General features: G+C 42.2%; 2 protein-coding genes across 2 annotated transcripts; one reads left to right on the forward strand and one right to left on the reverse strand.

The window, feature by feature from the left end:
- Nucleotides 1–2,255: 2,255 nt before the first annotated feature.
- LOC143133061 (putative alpha-ketoglutarate-dependent hypophosphite dioxygenase) lies at nucleotides 2,256–7,340 on the reverse strand. Its single transcript, XM_076292858.1, has 8 exons — nucleotides 7,245–7,340; nucleotides 7,051–7,107; nucleotides 6,097–6,391; nucleotides 4,401–4,686; nucleotides 4,110–4,201; nucleotides 3,483–3,622; nucleotides 3,198–3,302; nucleotides 2,256–2,679 (listed from the first exon to the last, which is right to left on the reverse strand). Exons 3-8 carry the CDS (start codon nucleotides 6,224–6,226, stop codon nucleotides 2,584–2,586), a joined length of 849 nt encoding a protein of 282 aa, XP_076148973.1. The 5' UTR covers nucleotides 6,227–6,391; nucleotides 7,051–7,107; nucleotides 7,245–7,340; the 3' UTR covers nucleotides 2,256–2,583.
- A 1,437-nt stretch (nucleotides 7,341–8,777) lies between these two features.
- On the forward strand, nucleotides 8,778–20,176 carry LOC143133279 (cis-aconitate decarboxylase-like). Its single transcript, XM_076293063.1, has 4 exons — nucleotides 8,778–8,843; nucleotides 17,145–17,192; nucleotides 17,852–18,057; nucleotides 18,663–20,176. Exons 1-4 carry the CDS (start codon nucleotides 8,778–8,780, stop codon nucleotides 19,591–19,593), a joined length of 1,251 nt encoding a protein of 416 aa, XP_076149178.1. The 3' UTR covers nucleotides 19,594–20,176.
- The last annotated feature ends 5,536 nt before the right edge of the window (nucleotides 20,177–25,712 follow it).

Below are 25,712 nucleotides of genomic sequence, written 5' to 3' on the forward strand. Positions count from 1 at the left end.
CGTTCCCTCGCAATAACTTTTGCGTTCCCTCCCAATACTTTTTGCATTCCCTCGCAATAACTTTTGAGTTCCCTCGCAATAATTTGTGTTCCCTCACAATAACTCTATGCTGCTGCTTCCTCAGTGAGCCGTGCCACATCCCATGTCGAATTGGACAAACGATACTTTAAAATCCTCACTTTAATGTTACTGTGTGAGGCTGGCAACTATAGTTATGCCAGTTCATAAGTAGCCTCACAGCTGTGCAAGTTGCAGCAACTATTTCTCCTCTCACGGATCCCGTTCTCTCGTGAATCCATGTTGCCGTCTGCTGTGTGTGTGTGTGTTAGCCTACCCTCTCCCCACCTCTCCCCCCACTAGATCCCATTCACTCACTGTGCGCTCTGATATGACACTGACCATGAACTAACGTGCTGATAGCGCTGCGTGAATGGGGACTGAAATGTATGGAGCCCAAGTTGAAACTGCAAAGCAACAGAACAAAAATGATCCTGAGGAACTCAAAAAGGTATTGCGAGGGAACGCAAAAGTTGTTGCGAGGGAACGCAAAAGTATTGCGAGGGAACGCAAAAACTATTGTGAGGGAACGCAAAAGTATTGCGAGGGAACGCAAAAAGTATTGCGTGGGAACGCAAAAGTGCGGTCTAAAAATATTGCCCACCCTGTCCCCAGGGGGGCTCCGTACAAATCCTATCCTGTGAGTCACAACTTTCAAGAGTCACGCACTCGACACTTTTGCTCCAATCGTTTCAGCGCAGTAGGTGCGAAACACATTTGCACATCCGTGTTTCATAATCTGAGAACATGCACAATATTCGTGCATTTGTAAACCCAAATGTGAACTAATGCATCCAAAGTTGTGCATCTGTGAAATAATTTCTCATTAATAAAATTCTACAGATCGCTTTGATTTTCTTGCACGAGTACAAGTCAATTGATACAAGTGCTCGAATCTGCTTCTACGAGTGACGATACTTTTGCTCCTGGCTAGGTGATATAATAGGAGCAAAACGATTTGTATGTGTGCACGTCGAGCGAATCGATCGAGAAAACAAGGCGGCCGGATCTGGATCGCGCTCAGACTACCATTGCCTGCTCATAAGGTAAGTAACATGATAATAATATGAAGAAAGTTATCTTGTTTGTTGGTTTACATTATCATGACAGCTATGTTTAGCTTAGTTTACCTGCTTGCTAAATCCTCCAGTGCCAGATCAAGCTAGCTATCGCTAGATAAATAACTAGTTTAGAAGTACAGAAATATAACACTGCCCGTCCAAAATCGTTAGGACACACAATCTGACACAATCGTTCTGCAATTTTCGAACAGCTGACTTGTATCTTGCACGAAGACTATTGGATAGTGCAAGGCAAGTTAGCAATTGTTTGCTGTGCAGACATTATGAATAATAAGGTCGTAGAACTTAACACCGCACACCGCAACATTTTTTTGCCTATACAAGATGGCTAGTTGCCAAGGCTACATGAAAAAAAAATCTACGTATTTTACTATAACAATTTCTATCAATAGGCCTTCCTTATTTTGGTGTTGGTATTATTGAACAAACATCTGAATTTCAGTATCTAAGTAGGTTAGGTTGGGATGTCTGCTATACATGGCTGACATTACAGTTAAAATGCACTTCCAGTATAGTGAGTATTGGCAAAACCGGTTGTCATTTTTATGTTGAGGCGGTGGGGGTGTTGTCGGCAGCTGCTGAAAGTAGCTAATAAAGTAACTTGTAATCTAACTTAGTTACTTTTAAAATAAAGTAATCAGTAAAGTAACTAAGTTACTTTTTAAAGGAGTAATCAGTAATCAGTAATCAGATTACTTTTTCAATGTAACTTTGGCAACACTGGTTATACAACAGAGTATTGATGTTGTGGGGACGAGTGTGACAGTAATGACATTTGCTCATAGGCCTGTAGATATGTTTGTTTGATGTGCAATGTGCACCCTTTGAAAACACTCGCTAAAAGACTAGAACACTTACTAAAAGACTATAGATACTTGAAATGATTACACAAACTCACAAAAGGAGAAAGTCATACTCTATCAAATTCTATGACAGATATTAATTGTGTGTCAATTGCTCCAAAACTACCACCAAAGTGGCAAGAGTTAGCGTTTTGACTTTGAAAAATAATGAAACAGGGCTTTTTATATAATCTTATTACCATGTATTGTCTAATTCCATTGCTGCCAATTGCCATAGGCTAACGTGCAAGAAGTAAACAAAAGATCAATGCAATACGGTTAAATATTTTATTAAACTGATTTAACATTCAGAGCCAAGGTACACAAAGTATCCAAAACCCTTTTACATATCCCTGAAAACCAAAACATATCATTAAACAGTTCCCCATATTAGACATGCCTCTTAGTCACAATACATTATTTACTTAAAGATGTTAAAAATGTGCAGATATTACAGTAAAGTGTATAATATTATACATTACAGTAAATCATATAATACTGTTGAGAGTACAACAGTACAAAGTAATTCAAAGTATTATAAATATTCTCCTCCTCCTCCCCCCCTCCTCCTCTCATTGCCTGCAGCTCATTGGCTGTAGCGTTCAGATCTTTGGATCCTCACTGTTTGAGAAGTGTCCATACTGGTCGGTTCCGATGACCAGAACGGTGGCATGGAAACGCCTGGGTCTGTCAGGGTCCTGGGGTGCAGAGAGAGGGAGAGGAATGAGAGAGAGAAAGAGAGAGAGAGAGAGAGAGAGAGAGAGAGAGAGAGAGAGAGAGAGAGAGAGAGAGAGAGAAAGAGAGAGACGTTCTTTAGGGAAAGGAAAGCACTGACAAAAAGGGCTGAGGTTTCAGCCTTTCTTGTGTTTTGACAAAACATTCCCCCCACATTCTTAAGACGTTTCCACTGCTTGTAGATACAAACTTGCCAAGAAAATGAGTCACCCATTCATTCTGCCCACTGTCTTCAAACACAGCTCTTAAAAATGTCCTACTTGCTGTAAACGAAGAAAATATCCAGACACTACATAGTACAAGTATTGACTTATTGAATCAATTATAATTTCTATAAATAAATATTCCTTTTGTAACACACACACACACACACACACACACACACACACACACACACACACACACTTTTACACATTTAAGTACACAGGCAAGTTAGAATCATGAAACTGAATGTGTGAATATCACTCTGCATTTCTCTCACCTGAATTGGATAAGCACATGTGGGGACGTAGCGGATAACGAAACCACAGCGCCTGCGGTCGGACATGTTGGGGTCACTGGCATGGACGAGCAGGCCATCATGCAGCTGCATGTTCACAAGAAAAAATATGGACATAAATATCCAGATAACCAAAATACCAAAGGCCAAGAAACTGACTGAAGGACGGTGCTATGCTATGCACAAATGCTATTTGAGTTATGTCTTACAGAACCAGAAGTTTGAGCCTTGGTGATCTATGAGTTTATATGGGTAGACATCACTCACCGACATCTGCCCGGCCAACAGGGGGCAGAGTACAGCCTTGTCTGTCTGCACCAGCTCCTCTGGGATCTCCTGGTTGACCGACAGCATGTTACCCGGGCGCTGAGACTGGCGGTGAGGGAGCATCCCGGAGCAGTGACTTCCTGTTGGAGACAGGAAGTGAGCTTGTGTTTAGTTCATCAATCACATGGCCCTCCACTGCATTTACCCGCTGTCACAGAGGGGCCTTTTTTTCTACGAAGCTAAAACAGGCCAGCTGTTTGTCAAAACCTAAGTGGTCTAGACCAAGTTTGAGAAAGCTGTGAAAATATTTTAGAGGCAACATTTTGCAGTATTTTCAACAGAGATGTGAGTGTAGAGTTTACTCTGGCTACATTGTATAACACAGGTCTCTTAGAGTCTTTGGTATTCCCGGAACATGTTGAAATATGCCTTGTGAATGGTGGCATTGTCTTTTGTATTTCACAGTAATATGCTATGTGAAAAGGCACTTTGTTTATGTTTGTTCTATGACTCATACTAATTGCCTGTCCCTGGAAGCAATACTACTTGATGTAGTAATGTACTCTGTCATATCTAGCCACTCATCACTCTGTTGTAGCTTTCATTTGGACTCAAGGTGTTCAGTACCTGGAATAACCTGAAGAGCTCCATTGTCCTCCAGTGAGTCGTCCAGAGCTAGCCACACAGACAACACTGGACCTCCATCAAGACCCCAGTACCTGCAAATCACAAGGAACACATCTTTATCAGATTCATTATGTTTTCTTTTATTTAGTAGGGTTGAAACAAACGTATTTATTTGGTTTTGGATTGTTTTGGCCATGATTAGAACATTTTCATGGTGGTAGCTTATCAATAATGCGTGTATGTATTTAGTGTGTGTGTGTGTGTGTGTGTGTGTGTGTGTGTGTGACCCACCTCATATCCTGGTGCCAGGCCACGTAGGGCAGGCCAGCCTCCTTCTCTCCCCGCTCCTCTCTGTTGGTCTCTTCCCCTCCCGGTCCGTTCTCATAGGGGATGACATCTGCCCCTCGGTTGCCCCTGGTTACGGGGTATTTACAGATAAATCTGGAGTCCAGCAGGATGACATCTTGCCCCAGGACGGCACCTACCACCTCTAGAACGCGGGGGTGCTTGACTAGCCCCATCACCCAGTCGTACTGCATGTGCACGTTGTGGAGGCTGTACCCAGTATAGTCTGTTCCTGTGGGGGACAAGCAGATGAAGGGTTAGCATAGCTGCACTACACACACTGATGGCAGAGACCTTTCCAGGGAAGTGTTAAAAATGTCAGTTACAACAGAAGCTCTGAGTCTCCAGCTCTAGTTACTGCATCTTTAAGTTCTGATGTTCATGATTAATTGCACATTAAACTGCCAGCATGTTACCCACAACTCTCCAAACAGGCTTCATGAAATGCTTAAAAAACAACAACAACAACAACTAAACAAAACAGCATCATATATACTGTACATGTAACTGTAAAGCATTGTGCTCTATGAGTCTGCATTTGAAGTAAAAAATGGCCATGCACTGGTGTTCTGGTTGCTTTATTCCATCAAAATGGAGATGTACACATTGGCATAAAGAAGAAAGCTTGTGACATGCAGTCTTCATACACACTGGATATTAGTAGCCTTTCCTCAGATCAGCAACCACAGACACTAATGTGGATAAACTTCACCTACACTTGTTACGAACACGCTAGATCTATATGAGCATTAACAAAATGTACTGTACATATACAGTATTTGTCAGGTAACACGTTACTTGACAGTATCGACATAATAATGACATGACACTGTCATGACACTTGAACCCTAACCCAAAACCTAACCTTTAACCCTAATCCTAATCCTAATCCTAACCCTAACCCGAACCCTAAACCTAACCCTAATGCTAACCCTAACTTGTTATGACAAAAACCGAATGACACTTAATGACAGAAGCGTTATGTCATAAACGTTTATGACTTCTTTATGACACGTTCATGACAGTGTCATGTCACTCTTATTTCAACACTGTCAAGTCAAGTGTAACCATTTGTCACTTAAGACACAATAATTACCATAGACCATATAACAAACGCATACACTAAGTTCAACATACCACACATCTATCTATCTATAAATTACAGGGCTTGAGTATGTGCAATGGCAAGTTTGACATTGTTTTGATTAGTAATGCAAAAGATATCGTTAAATAAATAGGTAAGAGGCACTGCTTTCTCCGCTATAGGCCTACTGTAGCCACTCCCCCTCTCACACTGCACAGCGTAGGACCAGAGACTGAGGGGGTAAGCAGGGTAAGCCAAAGTCCAGTAGGGGTCTTTCAGAGACCGTCAGGAAGTGACGTCAAATGCGTCAAAATATGTCATACCGGAAATGGGATCCCAGAAGTAGGCCCATCATTTACTTTACTGCTTATGGAGAATACAGCTGAAACTATAGCAAATGAAATGTTTTTTTTTTTTTTTACTATTTTTTAAATAACTATCATCAAAACTGTACATAGCTGTGACACTAAACAGCTAACTGGCTTTCTCCTAACACTCCCCTTCCACACCAATCTCCCACCCCACTGCCTCACCACGGCTGACCGGTAGCCTACTCACCGAACTTCCTCTCCAGCTGGGCGAAGGCCTCCCTGGCCTGCCGGAGCTCGGTGGGGTCCAGCACGCCCACGCCACTCAGGTAGCCCTGCTGCTCGTACAGGCTGGACATCTGCTCCACGGATACGCTCATGACTGCTGGCTGATGAGGGATGACGACGCTCTCTCTCGTATCTTACTGCTGCGATGTTGTCTTTGTCTCTGTCTTCTCTGTCTCTCTCTCTGTCTGGGATATCCAGCTGGGCCCTTGTTAGACTGTGTAAGCGTTTCCTGAAGAAGCCTGTTTTTATAACCTGCCCTGTGGAAAAAAGAGTGAGGGCAACAGAGAGACACAGAGGGAGGGAGAGAGGGAGGGAGAAAGGAGGGGAGAGTGCGGGCTGTTACAAGCTTCTCCTGACAGAGGTATTTCCGTTTCTCCTCAGAAACGCACTTGTCTTTCTCTGGCACTTCTCTCTCCTCTCCTCTGATTTCTTCTTTTACCCCTTCATCGCTCACTCGCTCAGGATAAATTTATTCTGGGCTGTTTATGGAGCGCCAGGAGATTTCGGGGGCTGAGCGCGACCTGCTGCATGACGGCACTAATGACAAAAACATCTCTGGAGCTGCGCAAATGAGCGGCAACACCCCTGTCCCATGGGCCCAGTACAGCAGCGCTTACTCAGACTCAGACTGGACACACACACACACACACACTGTGGTCAGACTCTCTGTCTCTCTTTGTCTCTCCGTCTGTCTGTCTCTCTCTGACTCTAGACCCTCTCTCTCTCTTTCACACACACACAAACACACTCATACACACACAAATGCATACACCTGCTGTTATAGAGATTTTCTCTTCTTCAAGGCAGATTATTATACATGCACACATCCATCCTACACACACACACACACACACACAGACACAGGTCTCTGACACCAGATGTGATTTTAGTCACACGCTCCAGAAGAGAGACTCACCTGTGCACACCTGTGTGATAAGAGACCTGACGCCTTGATGCTTTCAGCAGCTGTGAGCTAGACAGATGAAATTATATAGTGAATAAGAACCAGATGACATGCACTTCACACCAAAATGTCAGCAGTCCTTTGAAAATGAGCCTGAAAAGTCACTGTGCTTTGAGCTCAGCCATCACGACTATTCTTGTCATTACCTCAGATGCTGTACTTGGCTTGGCTTCTGAGTTGTCTCTGTGACTGCGTCCTGTCCAAGGTCCACTTTGGTTCCTTCTGGAAACTCTTCAGCCAACTCTGCCACGGGTTCCTTATATTAGGCTGAGTTGTGTCTGTGTGTGTGTGTGTGTGTGTGTGGGGGGGGGTGTTGAAATGGGTGTGCCCTTTCTCCAAAAGTCCCCATCATATCAGTGCATGTTGTACGTGTACCACAGTTGATGAAAGTGATTGAGTAATACAAGACAATCTCACGTGGTCCTGTCATGGAAAATGGAAAACCCAGCAACTATAAATCCTTCACTGGAATGATGACAAGGCCTCCAACAGAACACTGTGAGCAACTGATGCTGGAGATCTGAGATACAGCATCTCTGCATTCTACAGTGCCACCTACTGGCTGTTTGCATGCACTGTAACATGAGATCATCCTGCAACAATGCCCTTTACATTGAACTTGAAAGGTAACATGCATTGAATCCGAATCCATTTACATGCATACGAGTTGACCCTTTCATAAACTGTGAGGACAAATAGAGTAGGAAAATGAGGGGTTATATTGCAGGTAATTTCTGAGAAAATATAGGCACACTTCAACTGCGTCAGTGGAACGAAGAACACGTGGAACACGAGACAGAGGAGCTAGGAACACGTGGGAACGTTGTGTTTCATGATGGAAAATATAGGGCATGTTATGTGATGTCATGGCATACCAGAGAAAACACGATGCATGCCCTGTAAAGACTAAGGATATGCTTTTTATGTACTACATACACACAAAAAATATCATAACACGAAACAGTTATGACAATGGAATCAACTGGGACAAGACTTGGAACAGGTAACTAAGGACGGAAGTAGAGTCTGCTGTACACTGGCCTGGAATCTGCCTTTGGAACATTGAATGAATGGTTGCTGATAATGGGCAATGTAGGCAATGGGCAATGTTAAAGATCAGTCTTTCTACAACTGTCAAGAACCCTTTTGTAATTATGTAAACATATAATGCAATCTGAAAACTGCTTCCCTGATTAAAAAAACTGATTAAATCAATGCAACTGGGGGTCTAAAATGCTTCGTGAATTACTTTTAGTGAAAAAAATTAGGAGTCCTAAAGTTAGGAGTGACACGCCCATTATTTTTAGGAGTTGCTCCTAAATTCGCCACTTTGGAGCTACTTTTAGCCTTAAAATTCTTTGTGAATACGGCCCCTGATCTCAATCTATAATGGAGCGTAATGGAAATTTCTAAGTGACCCCAAACTTTTGACCGGTAGTGTTCCCTCTGAGTCCACGTTGGATGTCTTTCATTACTTAGTGCGTGCTGTGACTCTGGACTCACCTCGAAACCATGCTTAGCAATGGACCAGTATGGCAAGTTAGACTAGACCTTCTTGACCTTCCAAGTCAGACTTTGACCTTTTTTTTTACAGTAGAGTCCGCTGTACACTGGCAAGGAAGTGAGTTTCAGACAATACCAATACAACGGAGTTCAGGAACACTAAAGTAAACGCCACCATGACTTATGCAGATGGAGTTCCCCCTGAGTCCACCTCGGATGTCATTCCTTACTTAGTGCATGCTGTAAGTGACCCTTGAGAAATGTTTTTGTGGAATTACCTGGAAACTCCTCCTGCTCATGACTGACAGGTCTGGCAATGGATCAGTATGGCAAGTTTCTATTTAAAGCAAATATATGGTCAGGGTCATGGGTAAACACTCCTTTTGGCTTAGACTTCCTTTCTTCTACTTCCTTCCAGGCACTTTGATATTGTCTTTGTGAACGATTAGAGTAATTTCTCACCAAAGTGGACCTTGGACAGGACACAGTCACAGACACCCAACTTGTTTTAATTGCAAAAGGGTTCTCCAATGTTTTCTCAGTTAGACCTGTAAAATGATATCAGATAAGTAAACAGAATGTGCCTTTGGAACATTGGTTGAATGGTTGCTCATAATAGGCAATGTAGATATTGCATAATTTCTTTCTACAACTGTCAAGAACCCTTTTGCAATTAGATAAACACATAATGCAATTTGAAAACTGCTGCCCTGATTAAAAAAACAATGCAACTGATCTCTATCTATAATGGAGCGTAATGGAAATTTCTAAGTGACCCCAAACTTTTGACCGGTAGTGTTCCCTCTGAGTCCATGTTGGATGTCTTTCATTACTTAGTGCGTGCTGTGACTCTGGACTCACCTGGAAACCATGCTTGGCAATGGACCAGTATGGCAAGTTAGACTAGACCTTCTTGACCTTCCAAGTTAGACTTTGACCGTTTTTTTGAAGGATTTGAGAAATTTCTCAGGTCTAACTTGTTTTCAGGAAAGTATGCAAGAAGTAAGAAAAGAAATTCCAGACTGATAGAGTTGTCTAATACAGTGTTTTTCAACCACTGTGCCGGGGCACACTAGTGTGCCGTGAGAGATCATCAGGTGTGCCGCAGAAAATTACCCAAATGTCACTCACTGGTCCAGAAAAGCAACTGTTGCATCAAAGAATTTATAACCACATGCTCTCATTGATTGTATGATTGCACTATTTGTGGTATGCAGGCATTGTACAACGGGGGCCCCATATCACATCATCACATATCCAGTTCATAACAACAATTAAATTAGATATAGTCACCTACAAATGAAACAGAGGGCGCTTGTTTTATTGAGCAGGTCTAGCATAGAAGCCATAATAAGGCCATATCTGTGTATTATTTGAAATGTTAGGCTATGGTATGTTTATTTTTTTTTCACACAGGATGTTAGTGCGCCGTGGGACATTTTAAGTGTCAAAAGTGTGCCGTGGCACAAAAAGGGTTGAAAAACACTGGTCTAATATGTTTGGTTTTACAGTGGCGGCGCCAGAGATTGGTTTCTGCAGGTGCTATGGGGTAACTCGGCTTTTTATCGAGGGTGCTATGAAATGAGGGTCATATGGTTCTCTACTACAACAACCCCCCCCCCCCTTCTTATAAGTGACTGTCATCTGTTTATGTTAGCTCTCTCCATGAAACGCGGTATACAAATCAACTGTATTATTATTATTATTATTATTATTATTATTATTATTATTATTATTATTATTCTGGCTACCTCCGATGCCGACAGACGCACCTTACCACATGACGGCCTAGGCTACTGTCAGGGACGTTGGAAGTATTTTCTGAGAGGTGGTGCGGTTGATATTGGCAGTCCGGGGGTTTCTCCCCTGTAAAAAGTAAATACATTCTGACTGCTAAATACACCATTTAAACACAGTTTTCGGAGGGACAGAAATTCCAACAGAGAAAGCAGCGCCCGTCTTCTGTCTGACCCAAATGGTGTGAACATTGCCTACAGTATAGGCCTACCTGTAATAGGCTATCACTTCACTGCTTGACACTACCCCACATGGAGAAATATCACACCTTAACAATGGAGAGAACCTTTCCGAATTATGTTTTGTGTGAATGGGTTAGCAAAAACATAGTTTTGGTGAACAGAGATGCAGATTTTAGCGAAAGTGAAATAAATAATAAATAATAAACAGCCTAATTTCGATTAGACTAGGTGTGACCCATGTCTGTATTACTGTTACTATTAATGCATGATAGGCCTAATAGACTATATTTTGTAAGAAAATATAAAAGACAGATTAAACAGAACTAGCTACACTCAAATTAAAAATATACTTTTGAAACCTACCTCAATAAAGCATAAAGCACTGCAAAGGGAATATATTTGTGTTGCATACCATCTTATAGTAAATTCAAAGATCCGTTATTTCCATCCTTTTGGACCGGACTAGCCCTTTTCTATGCTATTTTCATGGACACCAATAATCCGCTTTGTTCGTTGTTTTAAATAACGTTTGTTTGTTACTTCTATCCACGTTATCTTGGGGTTCACACACATTGAATGAGCGCTAACACCACTCCCCCCTATGTTGCCTCTTTATTTGATAACACTAAAGTAAGAAATATTTCCTAATCTGGAAAATGTTTAGTTTATTTTTCTTTTGGTCCGCGGGTCCATAATTCCATTGTGCCGCGAATTATGTTGGTGTTGGTTGTGTTGGTTTACTGCATTAGGCATTGTGGTGGAGGTAAATGCTGACTCATATCCCACATCACATCACAGAGCTGAGTTAGTTCACTGGCCCTCCTGCCCAGGGCCAAAGAGCTAACAGAAAAAGCCACGACGCTCCTCAAATTATTGACGATGACATCAACAGAGGAACAAGGAAAAACCTGCACAGGACGGTCCTGCCCCTTCTCAGCAGGCTCATCTTAACTGACCCATCACTTACAAGAAAAAGGACAAACTTGTCTTTAACGGATCAACGTGTCACTCAGTGAACAAGGAAAAAAGAGAGGAAATAGTGGCTAGGTTAATAAGTCACCTGTGCTCAGTGGCTTTGTCACCGTGACAAACATTGGGCTGTGACAAACATTGGCTGGCTGGATTTGACTAATGCTATTGTATGTCTGGCCTAATTTAGATGGAGGATCAGTCTGGTGTTGGTTCACTTCATACACTTGATTGTATCTCCTAGGCTTTGTGATGTTGTCAGAGATAAATGCTGACTCACATGGTCTACGGCCTCCATCAAGACTCCAGTACCTGGGAATCTCAAGGAACACATCTTTATCAGATTGAATATGTTTTCTATTTTTATTTAGTAGGGTTGCAACAATAAACAAATCTATTTGGTTTTGGATTAATTTGGACATGATTAGAACATTTTCATGGTGGTATCTTATCAATAATGTGTATGTGTGTGTGTGTGTGTGTGTGTGTGTGTGTGTGCGCGTGGGTGTGTATGTTGTACGTGTACCAGTTGATGAAGGTTAAAGAATCTAAAGAATGAAGGTGATTGAGTAATACAAGACAATCTCACGTGTGGTCCTGTCATGGGAAATGGAAAACCCTGCAACTATAAAACCTTCACTGGAATGATGACAAGGCCTCCAACAGAACATTGTGAGCAACTGATGCTGGAGATCTGAGATACAGCATCTCTGCATTCTACAGTGCCACCTACTGGCTGTTTGCATGCACTGTAACATGAGATCATCCTGCAACAATGCCCTTTACATTGAACTTGAAAGGTAACATGCATTGAATCCGAATCCATTTACATGCACAAGAGTTGACCCTTTTTATAAACTGTGAGGACAAATAGAGTAGGAAAATGAGGGGTTACATTTCAGGTAATTTCTGAGAAAATATAGGCACACTTCAACTGCGTCAGTGGAGCTAGGAACACATGGGAAAGTTGTCTTTCAAACATGTAGGAAAACATGGGGAATGTTATATGATGTCATTTATGCATTATAGAATAGAATACAATAGAATAGAATACTTTATTGTCATGTCTACATGAAAATTGTATTTGGTCTCACTGGTAAGAGTAGTATAAAACACAGGAATTATAGAGTAGACACATTCATTCCATTACACATAGACATAATATCCTCAAGATTGACACCTCTTTATAATTTATTGAATTTCAATTTCACATGTTTTTTAAAAAAAAATATCAGAAACTACTTCAGTCATTTAAATAGATTCGTAACATTGCAATATTTTAAAATATTAACTTAAATATAAATTCAAACTGTTCATGTGCATTAACATGAATGTGTGTGTGTGTGTGTGTGTGTGTGTGTGTGTGTGTGTGTGTGTGTGTTATTTGCTATGTTACAGGTACTGAACATCATTAAGTAACATTGAGGAAGACAGAATTGTATTTTGAGCTAATGAGTTTGTTATTAGTGTAACTAGGGACAATAATTGAAGCTCGTAATTAAGTCAAGGGGCATAACTGGACATGACTGAAGCTAAACTGTTACGTTTGGGGAATACATAGATAGATAGATAGAAAGATAGATAGATAGATAGATACTTTATTGATCCCCAAGGGGAAATTCAAGAATATTGAATATATTCTTATTCCCCAGTGTTATTGTATGTTGAGTACCCAAGAGATGACAGTGATTTAAAAATCATTTCATTTCATATATCTGAAGCATATTTAGTCCAGTAAGCCAGACATATTTTGAAATGTGGTCTGGCACTTGAATATGTACTTTAAACACCTTGCCATCCCAGCCTGTCACAAACAAACAAACAAACAAACAAACGAGCGAATAGAAAATGGTTCACTGATGGCAAACACCTTGCAGCACAACAGCAGGACAACAAAACACTGTATATCCCAAATGCAGGGAAATGTGTGGACAGGCTCATCATTAAGGTTTTTTTTTTACAATTTTGTAGTTTTTCATACAGATATACAAACACAAAGGACAAAAAAAGAAAAATAAATAGTGTAATGATAGACAAGGCAAGAACACTAAAACAGAAATAACAGACATTAACAGACTTATTATAATAATAATAAAAAACGGGACATTAACAGACATCACATACAAGGTAAAAGGAGAAAAAAATCAACAACAACAAGAAAAAAGCAGAGAGAGATCCTACCCAAGTATTTCAATACTGAGGACCATGAAGATGTGAAACTGCAATCTGCCATGGTGTTCACTTGCTAATTCCTCCAATGGGAGAAATACAATCTGTTCCAATCATTGGCCCAAAGTAGGTTTAGATTGAGAGATCCAGTTTGTGAGGTTCCAGTGTGTGGAAGACATTTAAATCCTCCAGCAAGCACCGCACTTGTGGAAGATTTAAATGTCTTCTATGCGCGCTTTGAGACCTGGGGCCTCATTTATAAAAGGGTTGCGTAGAAACCATCCTTCATTTGATCTTAGATCATTTCTGAAATGATCGTACGTGTGATTCAGAGAAAACGAACGTACGCACAAAAAAACGTGCGTACGCCACCCTTCCAGATGTGCCCATTATAAATCACAAATGAACGTCAACTTGTGCGCAGCCGGATGGTTTTAGGTCTCCGCCTTGTAAACACCCCCTCATCAATATCATTAGCATATGTGTTAATGAAATCAATGGCCTAAAAGTTGTAACTAATGTAAAATTATATATTGAAAACATTGTATAGGCCTAGCCTTTGCCATCTGATGTTAACTAGCCTATGTGTCAGTTCGAATAGCTTACCTAATTATGTTTTTTCCATCAAAGCTTTCTGGAAAGAGATCGTATGCATCCATGTCTATTGTCCTCTGCTCGCTTTCATTCCTTTTGCTTGCAGTAATGTGAATAATCAACATTTCGTATGTTTAGGCCTACTTTGTAGAAAAAAAAGGGTAGGCCTAGCTTATGAAGGAAAGACCTCTAGGCCTATATAATCCTGTACGTTATGGTACAGTAGGTTACTGTATGTATCCAATATGACCCACGGTAATATGCTGATTTAGCCTACAAAACAGAGGACTAAATTATAAGCGTGATATGTCATGTAGGCTTAACGTTTCTTTTAGGGTAGGCTATGTTTTTGCTGAAAAAGTAGCCTAGTTCGCCGGTCATTTTTCATTCATTCTGCATATCTTTGCTATCATTTTCTTTCAATAATGTCCAATGGCTTAAACATTGTCCTTTATTGTTTGCTTTAGGCTTACCTTTATATTTTATCCTACATTATTCAACTCACGTATTGTCATCTGATCTTGGGCACTGCCAGTCAAAAAAAGCAAACAGGTGCGCGCTCTGCACCTCTTTACGCAACTCCGACGCAACACTAAATATGAAGATGCCCTGCTTTCAGAGGATAACTTCCGTCCCTTGGTTGTGTAGGCTATATATGATATAAAATATCTATAGCCTACATTGTATAGCTTACAGTCAAATATTACCTTTCTGTTACAAAGCTGGGAATAGGCCTATGAGCGCAAATTAGGATGTAGTGGAGGCTAAACGCGAGTAAACGCAGTTTATCCACCTCTGAAATTTCATAAATAGAGTTTAGGCCTACCCACCTCTTATTAGAGTTTATCCACCTCTCAAAAAAGTTTATTCACTTTTAACATTCAAAACTGTATGATCAAATACTATCCTATATTCCCAATACTGCACAATAACCTCCAACATTATCAAACTGTTCGAATGCCTTTTTGAATGCCTTCCTTTCCTAAACGAGGGCAATTGGACATTTGATGGTCAATATTAGATTGGTGAAAACACTAAATATACTAGATCACTTGTAAGAATGTTTCAATTATTCTATCGTAGGTCTTGGTGTTTTTTGTTTAGATATTGTGAAATAAGTAAGCTATACGTCTTTTCACTTTCCTAAGTGGGCTATAGTTCTCATTAGCAGTTTTATGCCAAACCATGAAACATTAAGCTGCGTCCAAAAACGTCTTTAAAAATCTTCTGATATTGATCATGCATATGGCAAAGAAAGACATGAGATCGTTGGTCTTGGAATTTTGAAAATGCATCGCACTTAGACCTCAGATTACTTGCAGTACCCCGGCATTACCACAAGGAAATAGTCGTACGTCAAGTTTGAACCTGACGTGGAGATAAGCACTTTTCCACGTCAAAGACGGTTTTTATAAATCTGAGCGTTGGCATGGATTTGAGCGTACGCACCGTCTAAGATCAAATCTGTGCGTAAGAACGCTTTATAAATGAGGCCCCAGGACTTTGAGCATCTCAGCAAATGCTGACACGAGTAGTATCGCCTGGCCAGGTGGATATTACCTCTCCTCTGTGTCACGAGGCAGAGCATGAGCTGAGGAGTGCTCTAAAGCAAATAAACAGCAGGGAAGCAGCAGGACCTGATGGAATCGCTGGGCGTCTTTTAAAGTCATGTGCTGAACAGCTGGCACCAGTGTTTTCCTAAATCTTCTGCATGTCTCATTCAGATGTCCCTTTGTGTTTTAAAAGGTCCAGTATTGATAAAGACATTGCTGGTCTTGAGTCTGTTATGTCAGGCAATATCACTGCCTGGTATGGAAACTGCAGTGCACAGGACAGGAGGGCCCTCAGTAGGGTGATCCGATGTGCAGAGCGCATCACCAGGACTGCTCTACCCTGTCTTCAGGAGACCTATAACAACCGTTGCAGATCCAGGGCACAGCGCATTATGAAAGACATTTAACATCCTAACCACAATCTCTTCAAGTGCTTCCATCTGGTAGGTGACTAGCATACATCTCAGCCAGAACTGAAAGACTCAGGAACAGTTTCTTTCCGCAGGCAGTACGGTTGATCCAGGGCAACTAGGACTTGCATACATTACACTTGCACTTTTTAGTTGATGTTTTAATTGGACAGTATGACAGTATGTTTTATGTTTCATGTTTTTCCTGTTTCTATTTATTATATTGTCTTTTATTCTGTCTCCCAGCACAGTTGGAGATGTTACATTTTATATTTCACTGCTGTTGTACATGTACGATCATGCATGTGACGAATAAACTAAACGTGAACTTGAAACTTGATTTAAGGTTAGATCTTGTTAAGTGTGGGTGGGGTCTCATCCAGAGGGGAAACTGTTAGATTGTAGTCCCCTCCCATATACCAGAACAGTGTGTGCTGAACAGAGTGTAAAGGAATTGTGTACTTGTGTACACAATTCCTTTACACAATACAAAGTACACAATTCCTTAAGTAAAGGAATTGTGTACTTCGTAAAACTATAAGCCAGGTTATAATGTTGCCATCATAATTTCCCATTGCATCTGTACACTGCCAAGTCTGCATAGCAAGTGAATGAAACAGTGTTTGCAGGCATGTTTTCCAGGGCTCAGAAACACCATGTCTCTTTAGTCTCACTGTTTTCACGAGTCGTGGAATTCAAGGAAAGGCATTTGACGGATAGCCACTGGGCTTTGTAAAGTACACTCCATTCCAGTGTCGTAGTGCATGTGTGTGTGTGTGTGTGTGTGCTGTCTGGTGGCCAGTGATTGCAGAACGTCTCTCTCCGTCCCCCCTCCCTGTCTTTTGTCTGTGTCTGGCTCCTCTCCACAGCTTCCCTTCATGATAGCCATGCTGGCTCAGTCTGGGGAGCATGTGTTGGTTAGTCTGTGGAGTTTGTGACCACTGTGGTGACTCTCTCTGTCTTTCTATCTATCTCTCTCTCTCTCTCTCTCTCCAGCACATGTATGCTCCGGATTACATCAGCTCAGTGTACGGCCGCAAGAACACAAGGCTCTCCCCTACGGCTGATGGTGAAAATCTACAAAGGTGTTTGGAAGTGTTTGGACATGGAAGGGTTATGAGTGAGTGTTCAGGGGTGGGGAGCGAGACATGCCTCTCCTGTAAGTCTAATAACACAGTGTCATTGGTAAGCCGATGCCCTTGTCAGGAAATATTAGAGATGTTCCCGGGTAATACCTATTTACTGATTCCGAGCATGACGTTCCTGGGGTCTGTTATTACTCACTCACCCTTTCCTGCGGTCGGATTCTGGCCCAGGGGAGTGTTTTTGTTTCACGCCGGGGCCAGACAGCCACAGGACCATATCCTGACCCGTACAAATGGCTCGACCAAAGCCTCCAACTGAGTAGAGAAGCACACTAAAGAACTCGAGGAACAGGCCCGTCCCAGAATATCGCTGGGACTTGGGGCAACATTTGGTTTGCCCATCTTCAATAGCCAGGCCAAGACTAAGAACAGAGAATGAGGGGGGTTTGTTTGAGGTGGCTCTAACTTGTGTCTTTCTCCCCACCCCACAGTCCCACTCCATGGACTTTGATGACACCTGGCATCCGGCCACCCACCCCTATGGTGCCGTTCTGCCCGCTCTGTTGGCCATCAGTGATATGTTGCCTGGCAACAGCAAGCCAAGCGGTCTGGACTTCCTGTTGGCCTTCAACGTGGGCATCGAGGTCCAAGGTCGGCTGTTGAGGTTCTCCAACGAAGCTTGCAACATCCCAAAGAGGTGAGTGAAGGAGGAACCACTAAGTTCCTTTCAAACATAAGTTCTGGTTTTGTTTTTAGTCCACTGGACACAAGATCTTGTGTTGCAGCATGTGTTTGTTTGGTTACTATACTCAAAAATACATATAGGAGAGAGCTTGTGAGACACACACACGGCAGACTGGTAAGGAGAGGCCCTTTGGCCAGTTTTAGCTTAGCCGAGTTCCTTTAGATGTGTATTTACTCAAACCGCTGCGATTCCAAATGACCATCAGTGACCCTCCTACTCTGCGTCCAAATGACATGAAATACCATAATCTGTTATTTCCTCTGACACGCCTTGACAAGGGCCCACTCAGTCCTGCACAGCTCGGCCTTGTGCCCTGTGTAATTTAGGAACAGAGGCTCACAAAAGCCCACCTGTCCTTATTTAAAGTGTTGTATCCTCCCAGCTGGGACAGTTTGTTCAGCCCTAAGGTTTTCTGGTGTGTGGTGAGCGATTCCAAAACACCTCTCTCACTTAGTCATCTTCTCGTCCCCTCTTCTCCTCTCTGTTTTCTGTTTTTCCCTCTCTCTCTCTTTCTGTCTTTTCTTTTCTTTTTCTCTCTTTCTCTCTCTCTCTTCCAGGTTCCATCCGCCCACAGTGGTGGGCACTATGGGCAGTGCAGCGGCCTGTGCCCGCCTGCTCTCCCTGGAGCGCTCCCAGTGCAGCCATGCCCTGGCCATTGCTGCCTCTCTCTCGGGCGCGCCCATGGCTAATGCCGCCACGCAGTCCAAGCCCTTCCACATTGGCAACGCGGCGCGCCTGGGCCTGGAGGCGGCACTGCTGGCCTCTAGAGGCCTGGAGGCCAGCGCGCTGGTGCTGGACGCAGTGCCCGGCGTGTCAGGCTTCAGCGCCTTCTACGAGGACTACGCCCCACGGGCACTGCCCTCGCCCGATGACCATGACTCCCACAGCTTCCTGCTGGAGGAGCAGGACATGGGCTTCAAGCGCTTCCCGGCGCACCTGGGCATGCACTGGGTGGCCGACGCCGGCGCCACCGTGCACGAGGCCCTGGTGGGGCTGACCGGTGGAAGCGTGTCCCCCGGGGCAGTGCGCGAGATCCTCCTGCGTGTGCCAGTGTCCAAGTACATCAACCGGCCATTCCCGGAGTCCGAGCACGAGGCGCGTCACTCGTTCCAGTTCAACGCCTGCACTGCGCTGCTGGACGGCGAGGTGACCGTACGCTCGTTCTCCGACGAGGCGCTGCGCCGGCCTGAGCTGCACGCCCTGCTCGCGCTGGTGCGTGTCCACCACCCCGCCGACAACCCGGCCAACTTCGACCGCATGTACGGCGAGGTGCAGGTGACGTTGGCCAGTGGCGACGTGCTGCGCGGTCGCTGCGACACCTTCTACGGCCACTGGCGCAACCCGCTGACCGACGAGAGCCTGCGCAAGAAGTTCCGCGGCAATGCTGGCACCGTGCTGCCCGCCGACCGGGTCGAGGGGCTCATCCAGGCCGTGGACCAGCTGGACCAGCTGGGCGACTGCAGCCCTCTCCTCGCCCAGATCCAGTGACGTCGCTCCTCCTCCCAGTGCCCACTCCTGCTCGCCAGTTTTTCCGGTCTCAGAGCCAGAATTTACAATCCAAGAAACCAGTGCCAGCGAGGTCTTTGGTACGCCATGGTTTTTAGAGTTGCACATATGCTGTAAAATAGTTTTCAAATTGGCTTCCTTATCCATCTGTCTGTTGGTTTGTTTGTTTTTCTAGTAAAAACAGACCATTCAGTGAATCACAGATGTTTCCATGAAGCCAAACCCATTTAGTCAGTGTACAGAGTGTAGCAATAGCTGAGAAGTCACGCTGAACATTGCTTTCACTTTCACTTTGCCTTCTGCATTAATAAACGCTGACTAAAGATGAAATGATGTGATTTTTTTGTGAAAATGACTCGGTCACGTGTGGCTCTACAAACTGATTAAGCTGTCTGTTGTTCTTTTGATTTGGCCATTGGCTAATTTGTACTGATGTTATTGTTATGAATTGACTGCAGGGTGAGTGTAGCTAAGTTTTTGAAAACACTTGATATTTTCTCTTTCCAGACTTTTTTTTTATTGTGTCCTTTGGTAGAACCATGGATCTGTCTTGAAGCTGAATTAATGGTACTGCACTGTGCTTGAAAGCAGACTTCACATGTAAATATAAAACTACTTTGAACGGCCTCTGTAAGTAGGTTTCTCTGCCTTCGGTTCTTATTGTGGCTTAATCATTGTTTTATAATGATGTACTTTTATTTTGGTCGAAATATTTAAATGAATAAATACATAAAATTATCTGTAAATTTCACCTTGTGTGTTGTTTCATTCATCTCAATACTCCTATGAGAAGTCACCAGAAAAACAGTATTCCCCACAATGTCTTTCCTTGTGAGAGTTCATGATAATATTAGGCAATGAAATAAAATAAAATCAGTAATTTACAGCCAACAGAGCTACAAACAGAGTAGAAAAGACTATGAATATGAGAGAAATGTGTAATAGCAGTGTCCCCCACCTCCCCCCAGCATTCTAACTCAATTGTATGCACCATATTGCTATGTAGCATAGTAATATTATACACCATTTGAAAGCTTGGACTCTTGGGAATCCATATATGACAACCTTTGTCATGTACAGTCTGTATAGTGCTTTACATTGTCAGATTAATCTTACTATGTCTCAGTTTAATTTGATCAAAAATGCCCTCCTCCCCCTCCTCCGCCTTTGGTGCTTCCCTACTTTCTAGCTGCAGTGTATATCCTTAGCAATAAGTAGATGCAGCATATTGGGTATTGAAATATTCACAGGAATCTCTATACATTGAACATTCATGTTGTTTTATCCAATATTAGTTGTGCATATGTATAGTCCCATTTTATACACATCCTTTGAACCAACAAAGAAAATGCAAATATAGAGACTTTTGTGTAATCATTCCATATTTTTGTAGTCATTCTATATCAGAACCCCTGACATACATTCCAAATAGTCTGCAAGAAACCTCAAAGTGTTACCTTTCATTTGAGACCAGGATTATGCTTCTACATCAAGAGGTTGGTGTACTGACATAAACCATTATGGGCTTCATCACAGCCTCTGAAAAGTCATTTACTACATGACAGTGTCTTCTCTTTATGTCTGAACAATTTTATGCCATATGCTTATTTTAAAACTCGGGTTGTCTTTCAAAAAAACATATTTCTCTCAGGGATTCACTGAAGATTAACTGAGCCATTTTACAGAACAATTTCTGTCAAGAAGTGACAGTTAATTTCACAGATAATTTTGTATTTAATTTTCTATTACAAAACATGTGTGTTTTTCATGTGTGGAATACCTTGTGCAATGCTCCCTTGATTGCCATGGCCTGTACTCATTAGCCTTTGTCCCAGAACAGTACATGTAACAGTAAGATACAATCTGCTATCTGGAGTCAGCATCACATACTGTGGACCTGAGGTTGTCTACAAGATGTTTGCTTTGGCCAAGGTTACTTATCGAAGCCTGGATGTGACACTCCCAATGATAAAGAGTGAAAGGAGTGAACGTTCGTTAAGTCAAATTAAAGAAACATTACAGGCTTTATCACAGCCTCTGAAAACAAAGCACAGATATTTTCTGAATAGCTAACATCACATACAAGAAAAGATCAACAGGTCAATAGACTTACCAGACACTTTACTGAACATGCTGAGTCACTGAAGCAATAATGATGCAGGTGCATGAGGTTAACCATCCATTTAATCCCACAATCAGAGTTAAGATACAGTCTGGGCAGTAAAGCTGAGCTTATTTGAGAAATCTGACTCATTTGACTAAAGTGACTGATTTTATCAGACTGTATTATATTTGTTTATTTTTACTGATGAGATAGAGCTATAGATAAACTTGATAAAACAAATCAGTCCGATATCTCAAGAGGAAATACTCCTGTCATGCCTAGGTCTTCTAGTTTCATTCAGAAATTCATACAATGAATGTCTTGTTCCCACAGGGAAACTGGGGCACCTTAAAGGAGAATTCCGGTGTGATATTGACCTAAAGTGTGTTGCAACATGATACTAAGTGTGAACGTATGTCTCATAGCTCATCTCGGCTTGTCCCCTGCACTCCGAAATCTGGCGCTAGTTAGCCGATACTACCAACAGGTTTTTAAAGGGGGTGCCTCGGGCATCTGCCTAGCCATGCAAATAAATAACTGCTTTACACCATTCACGAGGCTCAAAGTAGCTCCACACTTCATTGGTAGACTTCCGAGGGCCCTGACATTTAAAACGAAACATTGAGAACTTTGAAAAAGCACTGGTAGTTTATTTACAAGACGATTTATACAGTCAGTACCTTCAGGAAGTTTACCGTTCGCCGCCAGTAGTTATTATCCTTAACTATCTGTCAAAAATAAGCCCCGCCCCCTGAAACGTCATAAATCACGTGATAGCCACGCCTCCTTTTTATGCAAATTAGCCATGTGGTTTTCGCCACGTGTTGTTTGTTATTGTTATTGTTTTGTGAGTCATGTGACAGTCATGTGACTGGTGTCATACCCCTGGGCGGCCATATTGGATGTAAAGTCATGTGACAGTCATGTGTCTGGTGTCAAACAATGCCACGCCCCCCTTGGCATCCATATTGGATGTAGTGTCATGTGACAGTCATGTGACTGATGTCAAACCCCTGGGCTGCCATATTGGCCCCCAAACCCCCATGTGTGTTTTGTTGTTATTATTATGTGTTATGTGATAAACTTTGTAAGAGTTGTATAGGAGTGTTAATAGCAGGAAATAAACGTATAGTATGCTACTAGCATAGCCAATAACCTGAGCATGTTGTTAGTGGTTTTGGTTGAAAAATGTGTTAGCTAGACGCTATGCATTGTAATGTAACCTTTATAACTGAAATCATGGTGGTCTTAGGTGACAAAAATGATAGTCTATGATCCCCCTACTTTGTAGGGGTGGTGTTTTGTCCGGGCATGTCTCTGAGTGTATTGTTTGAGACCCCTTTCATGTGGGGGGTCTGCCTACTACTTACGTACACTAGTGATGATAACATTGTAAAAGAACTATATGGTTTGTCAGAGTTTCTGGTTGGTTTTATGTTCGAATCTAAAATGTATTTCACTCGCATATTTATTCTTCTATTTTTATTTTGTAGCGCCATCCCATGATCTAGCTGGTCACTGTGTTATCAGCCTCGAAACATCTGGTCTCGCTGACGAAAACGATTTGGGAACGACGTTCGGGGGATCTGAATTAGGTGCTGCGACAAGCAGTAAATCTACATCTGGTACAGAACCAGGCCCGGAGTGGGTAATCGGGAGAATCGGGAGAATTCCCGGTGGCCTGCTTCACTTTTGGGCCGGTCGAGGGAAAAATATTGGCATTTGTCACGTTAATCTATCTTCTCTTAAAGTTGGCTACACACGTTCGCATTCTATGCCTAACACCGCAGCCTCTGCATGGGTTCTCCCCTCCCAAGAAGAGTTAATTGGTTGGGTCCATATAGCCCGTCTTTCCTAAAAAGTTTTCTCAGATACCAGCCGGGCCGGTCCTACCGTAGTGATAAGCGTCAGGGAGGATGGATGGTAGAAAGATGCCATGAGGGACTGAAAAGGCCAGGTAAAAAAGACGAAAAGTATTGGAGTGAAATGCTGCCAAATGTGCCATGTTTCCAATGTTCATGTTTTTGAAGAGGACAGACATAAGTGGCAACTGGTAAAGAGAGATAGCCATGATTATAACATCGTAATTGGGCTAATAACCTACTGGACGTTGTAGCGTTGTCAACCTATTCACAAGTAACATAATAAGTTAAAATATTAGCATTTTGGTATCATCCAATATGGCTATTCATAGACTTTGCAAATATTATGCAAATATTGATAACAAAACTCAAGCTTGATCTGTGTATGCAGTAACCTATAGGCCTAAAAACAAAAGTAGCCTGAGCAGCAGATCAGCCAGTCCCCCGCAATGATGAGCCCGAAATGAAGTAGAAAGGATAATAGAGTTAACCACATGAATTAAAGTTATTTTATGGAAGAAAGAACAGTAGGCTATGACAGCAGTAGGCTGCATGATCAACCTATATGGCTTGTTTGCTCAGAAGTGGGTGTAGTAAAGGAGCAAATCACCAAACAACAACATGATAGCTGACCCATGCAGAAAAAACATGTAAACAATACAGTAGTTCAATATGCCTCTTAGTGGAGTTGTGGGATACATTTCAAATGCTTTATTTCTTCATTCCTGTTTTTGTTAACTTATCAACCTATCCTTGTGGAATAGTGGAATATTAGCCTATAATAAAAACTACAGGATAGTAAGAGCTGAAATGATGCCTTTTTAATCCAATTTCCACCACCACTAAAAAAGGGGGCCGGTCTTGGGCCTGAAACTTCTGGGCTGAAAAGTGGCCCCACTCCGGCCCTGTACAGAACCCTTACCATCTTACGACCATGTCTATTGGAAGGATACTAAGAAGAGACGTTATAACGACTCTGAAGATCTAGCCATAACTGCGAGGCCTGCTAAGCATTTTACTGGGGTAACGCGAGTGATACGGGGTAAGTTGATATTTCCCAATAGTTCATTCTTTCCCCTTTTGATAAAACAGCTGTTGTTACGGGTATGTTTATAACTGTGACACCCACTTTGGGGTAGAGTGTTGGTCTAAATCATTACCGGTGACCATTTGGAGATCTCTGTAATTTTAATGTCTAGTTGTTTTATTCTCCATACATGTATGCCTTCTAAGTGTAGCATGGTAGCATAATGTGTTTGCGGTCATTTCATTTGCAGAAAACGACGCGCACGATGACTTGATAGGTCTTGGAAACGCATCTATCAACAGGGGGAATACACATTCAAAGGACTATCAAACTAATGTTAATACTCAATCAAAGGACATTAACCGTGTGGATTTATGGAGTGATACTATACTAAAAAACTGGATGTCAAACAATTTCCTCCAGTTGAATTCTGACAAAACATAAGTCCTCATCATTGGATCCCAGCACATAGTGAAACAAATGATACAATCCTTAGGTCCCTTTCAATTTTTAGACTGTGTAAAACCTGTTGCAAAGAATGGTGTCTGGTTTGACAATAATTTAAGCTTTGAACGTCACATCACAAAGCTCATACAGTCTTGGTTCTATCACCTCAGAAATATTTCCAAGATTAGTTCCATCTTAACTTTTAAAGACACTGAGACCATTATGCATGCATTTATTTCTTCACGCCTGGATTACTGCAATAGTCTTTTTTCTTGTCTGAACCAAAAATCTATAAAGAGACTTCAAACTGTTCAGAATTCAGCTGCCCGGCTTCTTACTAAGACAAAGTACTAAGACATTACTCCTGTTTTAGCCTCACTGCACTGGCTCCCAGTAAGCTTTAGAATTGATTTTAAGATTCTTCTGATTACTTTTAAAGTTCTACATGGCCTGTCTCCCAACTACATATCTGATCTCCTAGTACCTTATACACCTGTGCGTACTTTAAGATCATTTGGTAGCGGTTTCCTAACTATTCCTAAGGTCAATCTCAAAACTAAAGGGGTGAGAGCATTTAGTGTCAGGGCACCTAGGCTCTGGAATGACCTGCCTGATGAAATCAGGTCAGCCAAGTCAGTATGCTCTTTTAAATCCCTCCTTA

The sequence above is a fragment of the Alosa pseudoharengus genome, unplaced genomic scaffold (assembly GCF_046254945.1).
Source record: "Alosa pseudoharengus isolate Yale_2024_CS ecotype anadromous, Long Island Sound unplaced genomic scaffold, YU_APseudo_1.1 YU_APseudo_1.1_scf_19, whole genome shotgun sequence".
Taxonomy (NCBI): Eukaryota; Metazoa; Chordata; class Actinopteri; order Clupeiformes; family Clupeidae; genus Alosa; species Alosa pseudoharengus.

Coding starts and splice junctions, on each gene's coding strand:
- LOC143133061 (XM_076292858.1), bottom strand. CDS start 6,226: ATGAGCGTATCCGTGGAGCAGATGTCCAGCCTGTACGAGCAGCAGGGC. Junction 4,202..4,400: donor GCCTGGCACCAGGATATGAG/GTGGGTCACACA, acceptor TGTGATTTGCAG/GTACTGGGGTCTTGATGGAG. Junction 3,623..4,109: donor AGCTCTTCAGGTTATTCCAG/GTACTGAACACC, acceptor TGTCTCCAACAG/GAAGTCACTGCTCCGGGATG.
- LOC143133279 (XM_076293063.1), top strand. CDS start 8,778: ATGACTTATGCAGATGGAGTTCCCCCTGAGTCCACCTCGGATGTCATT. Junction 17,193..17,851: donor AGTCTGGGGAGCATGTGTTG/GTTAGTCTGTGG, acceptor CCCACCCCACAG/TCCCACTCCATGGACTTTGA. Junction 18,058..18,662: donor GCTTGCAACATCCCAAAGAG/GTGAGTGAAGGA, acceptor TCTCTCTTCCAG/GTTCCATCCGCCCACAGTGG.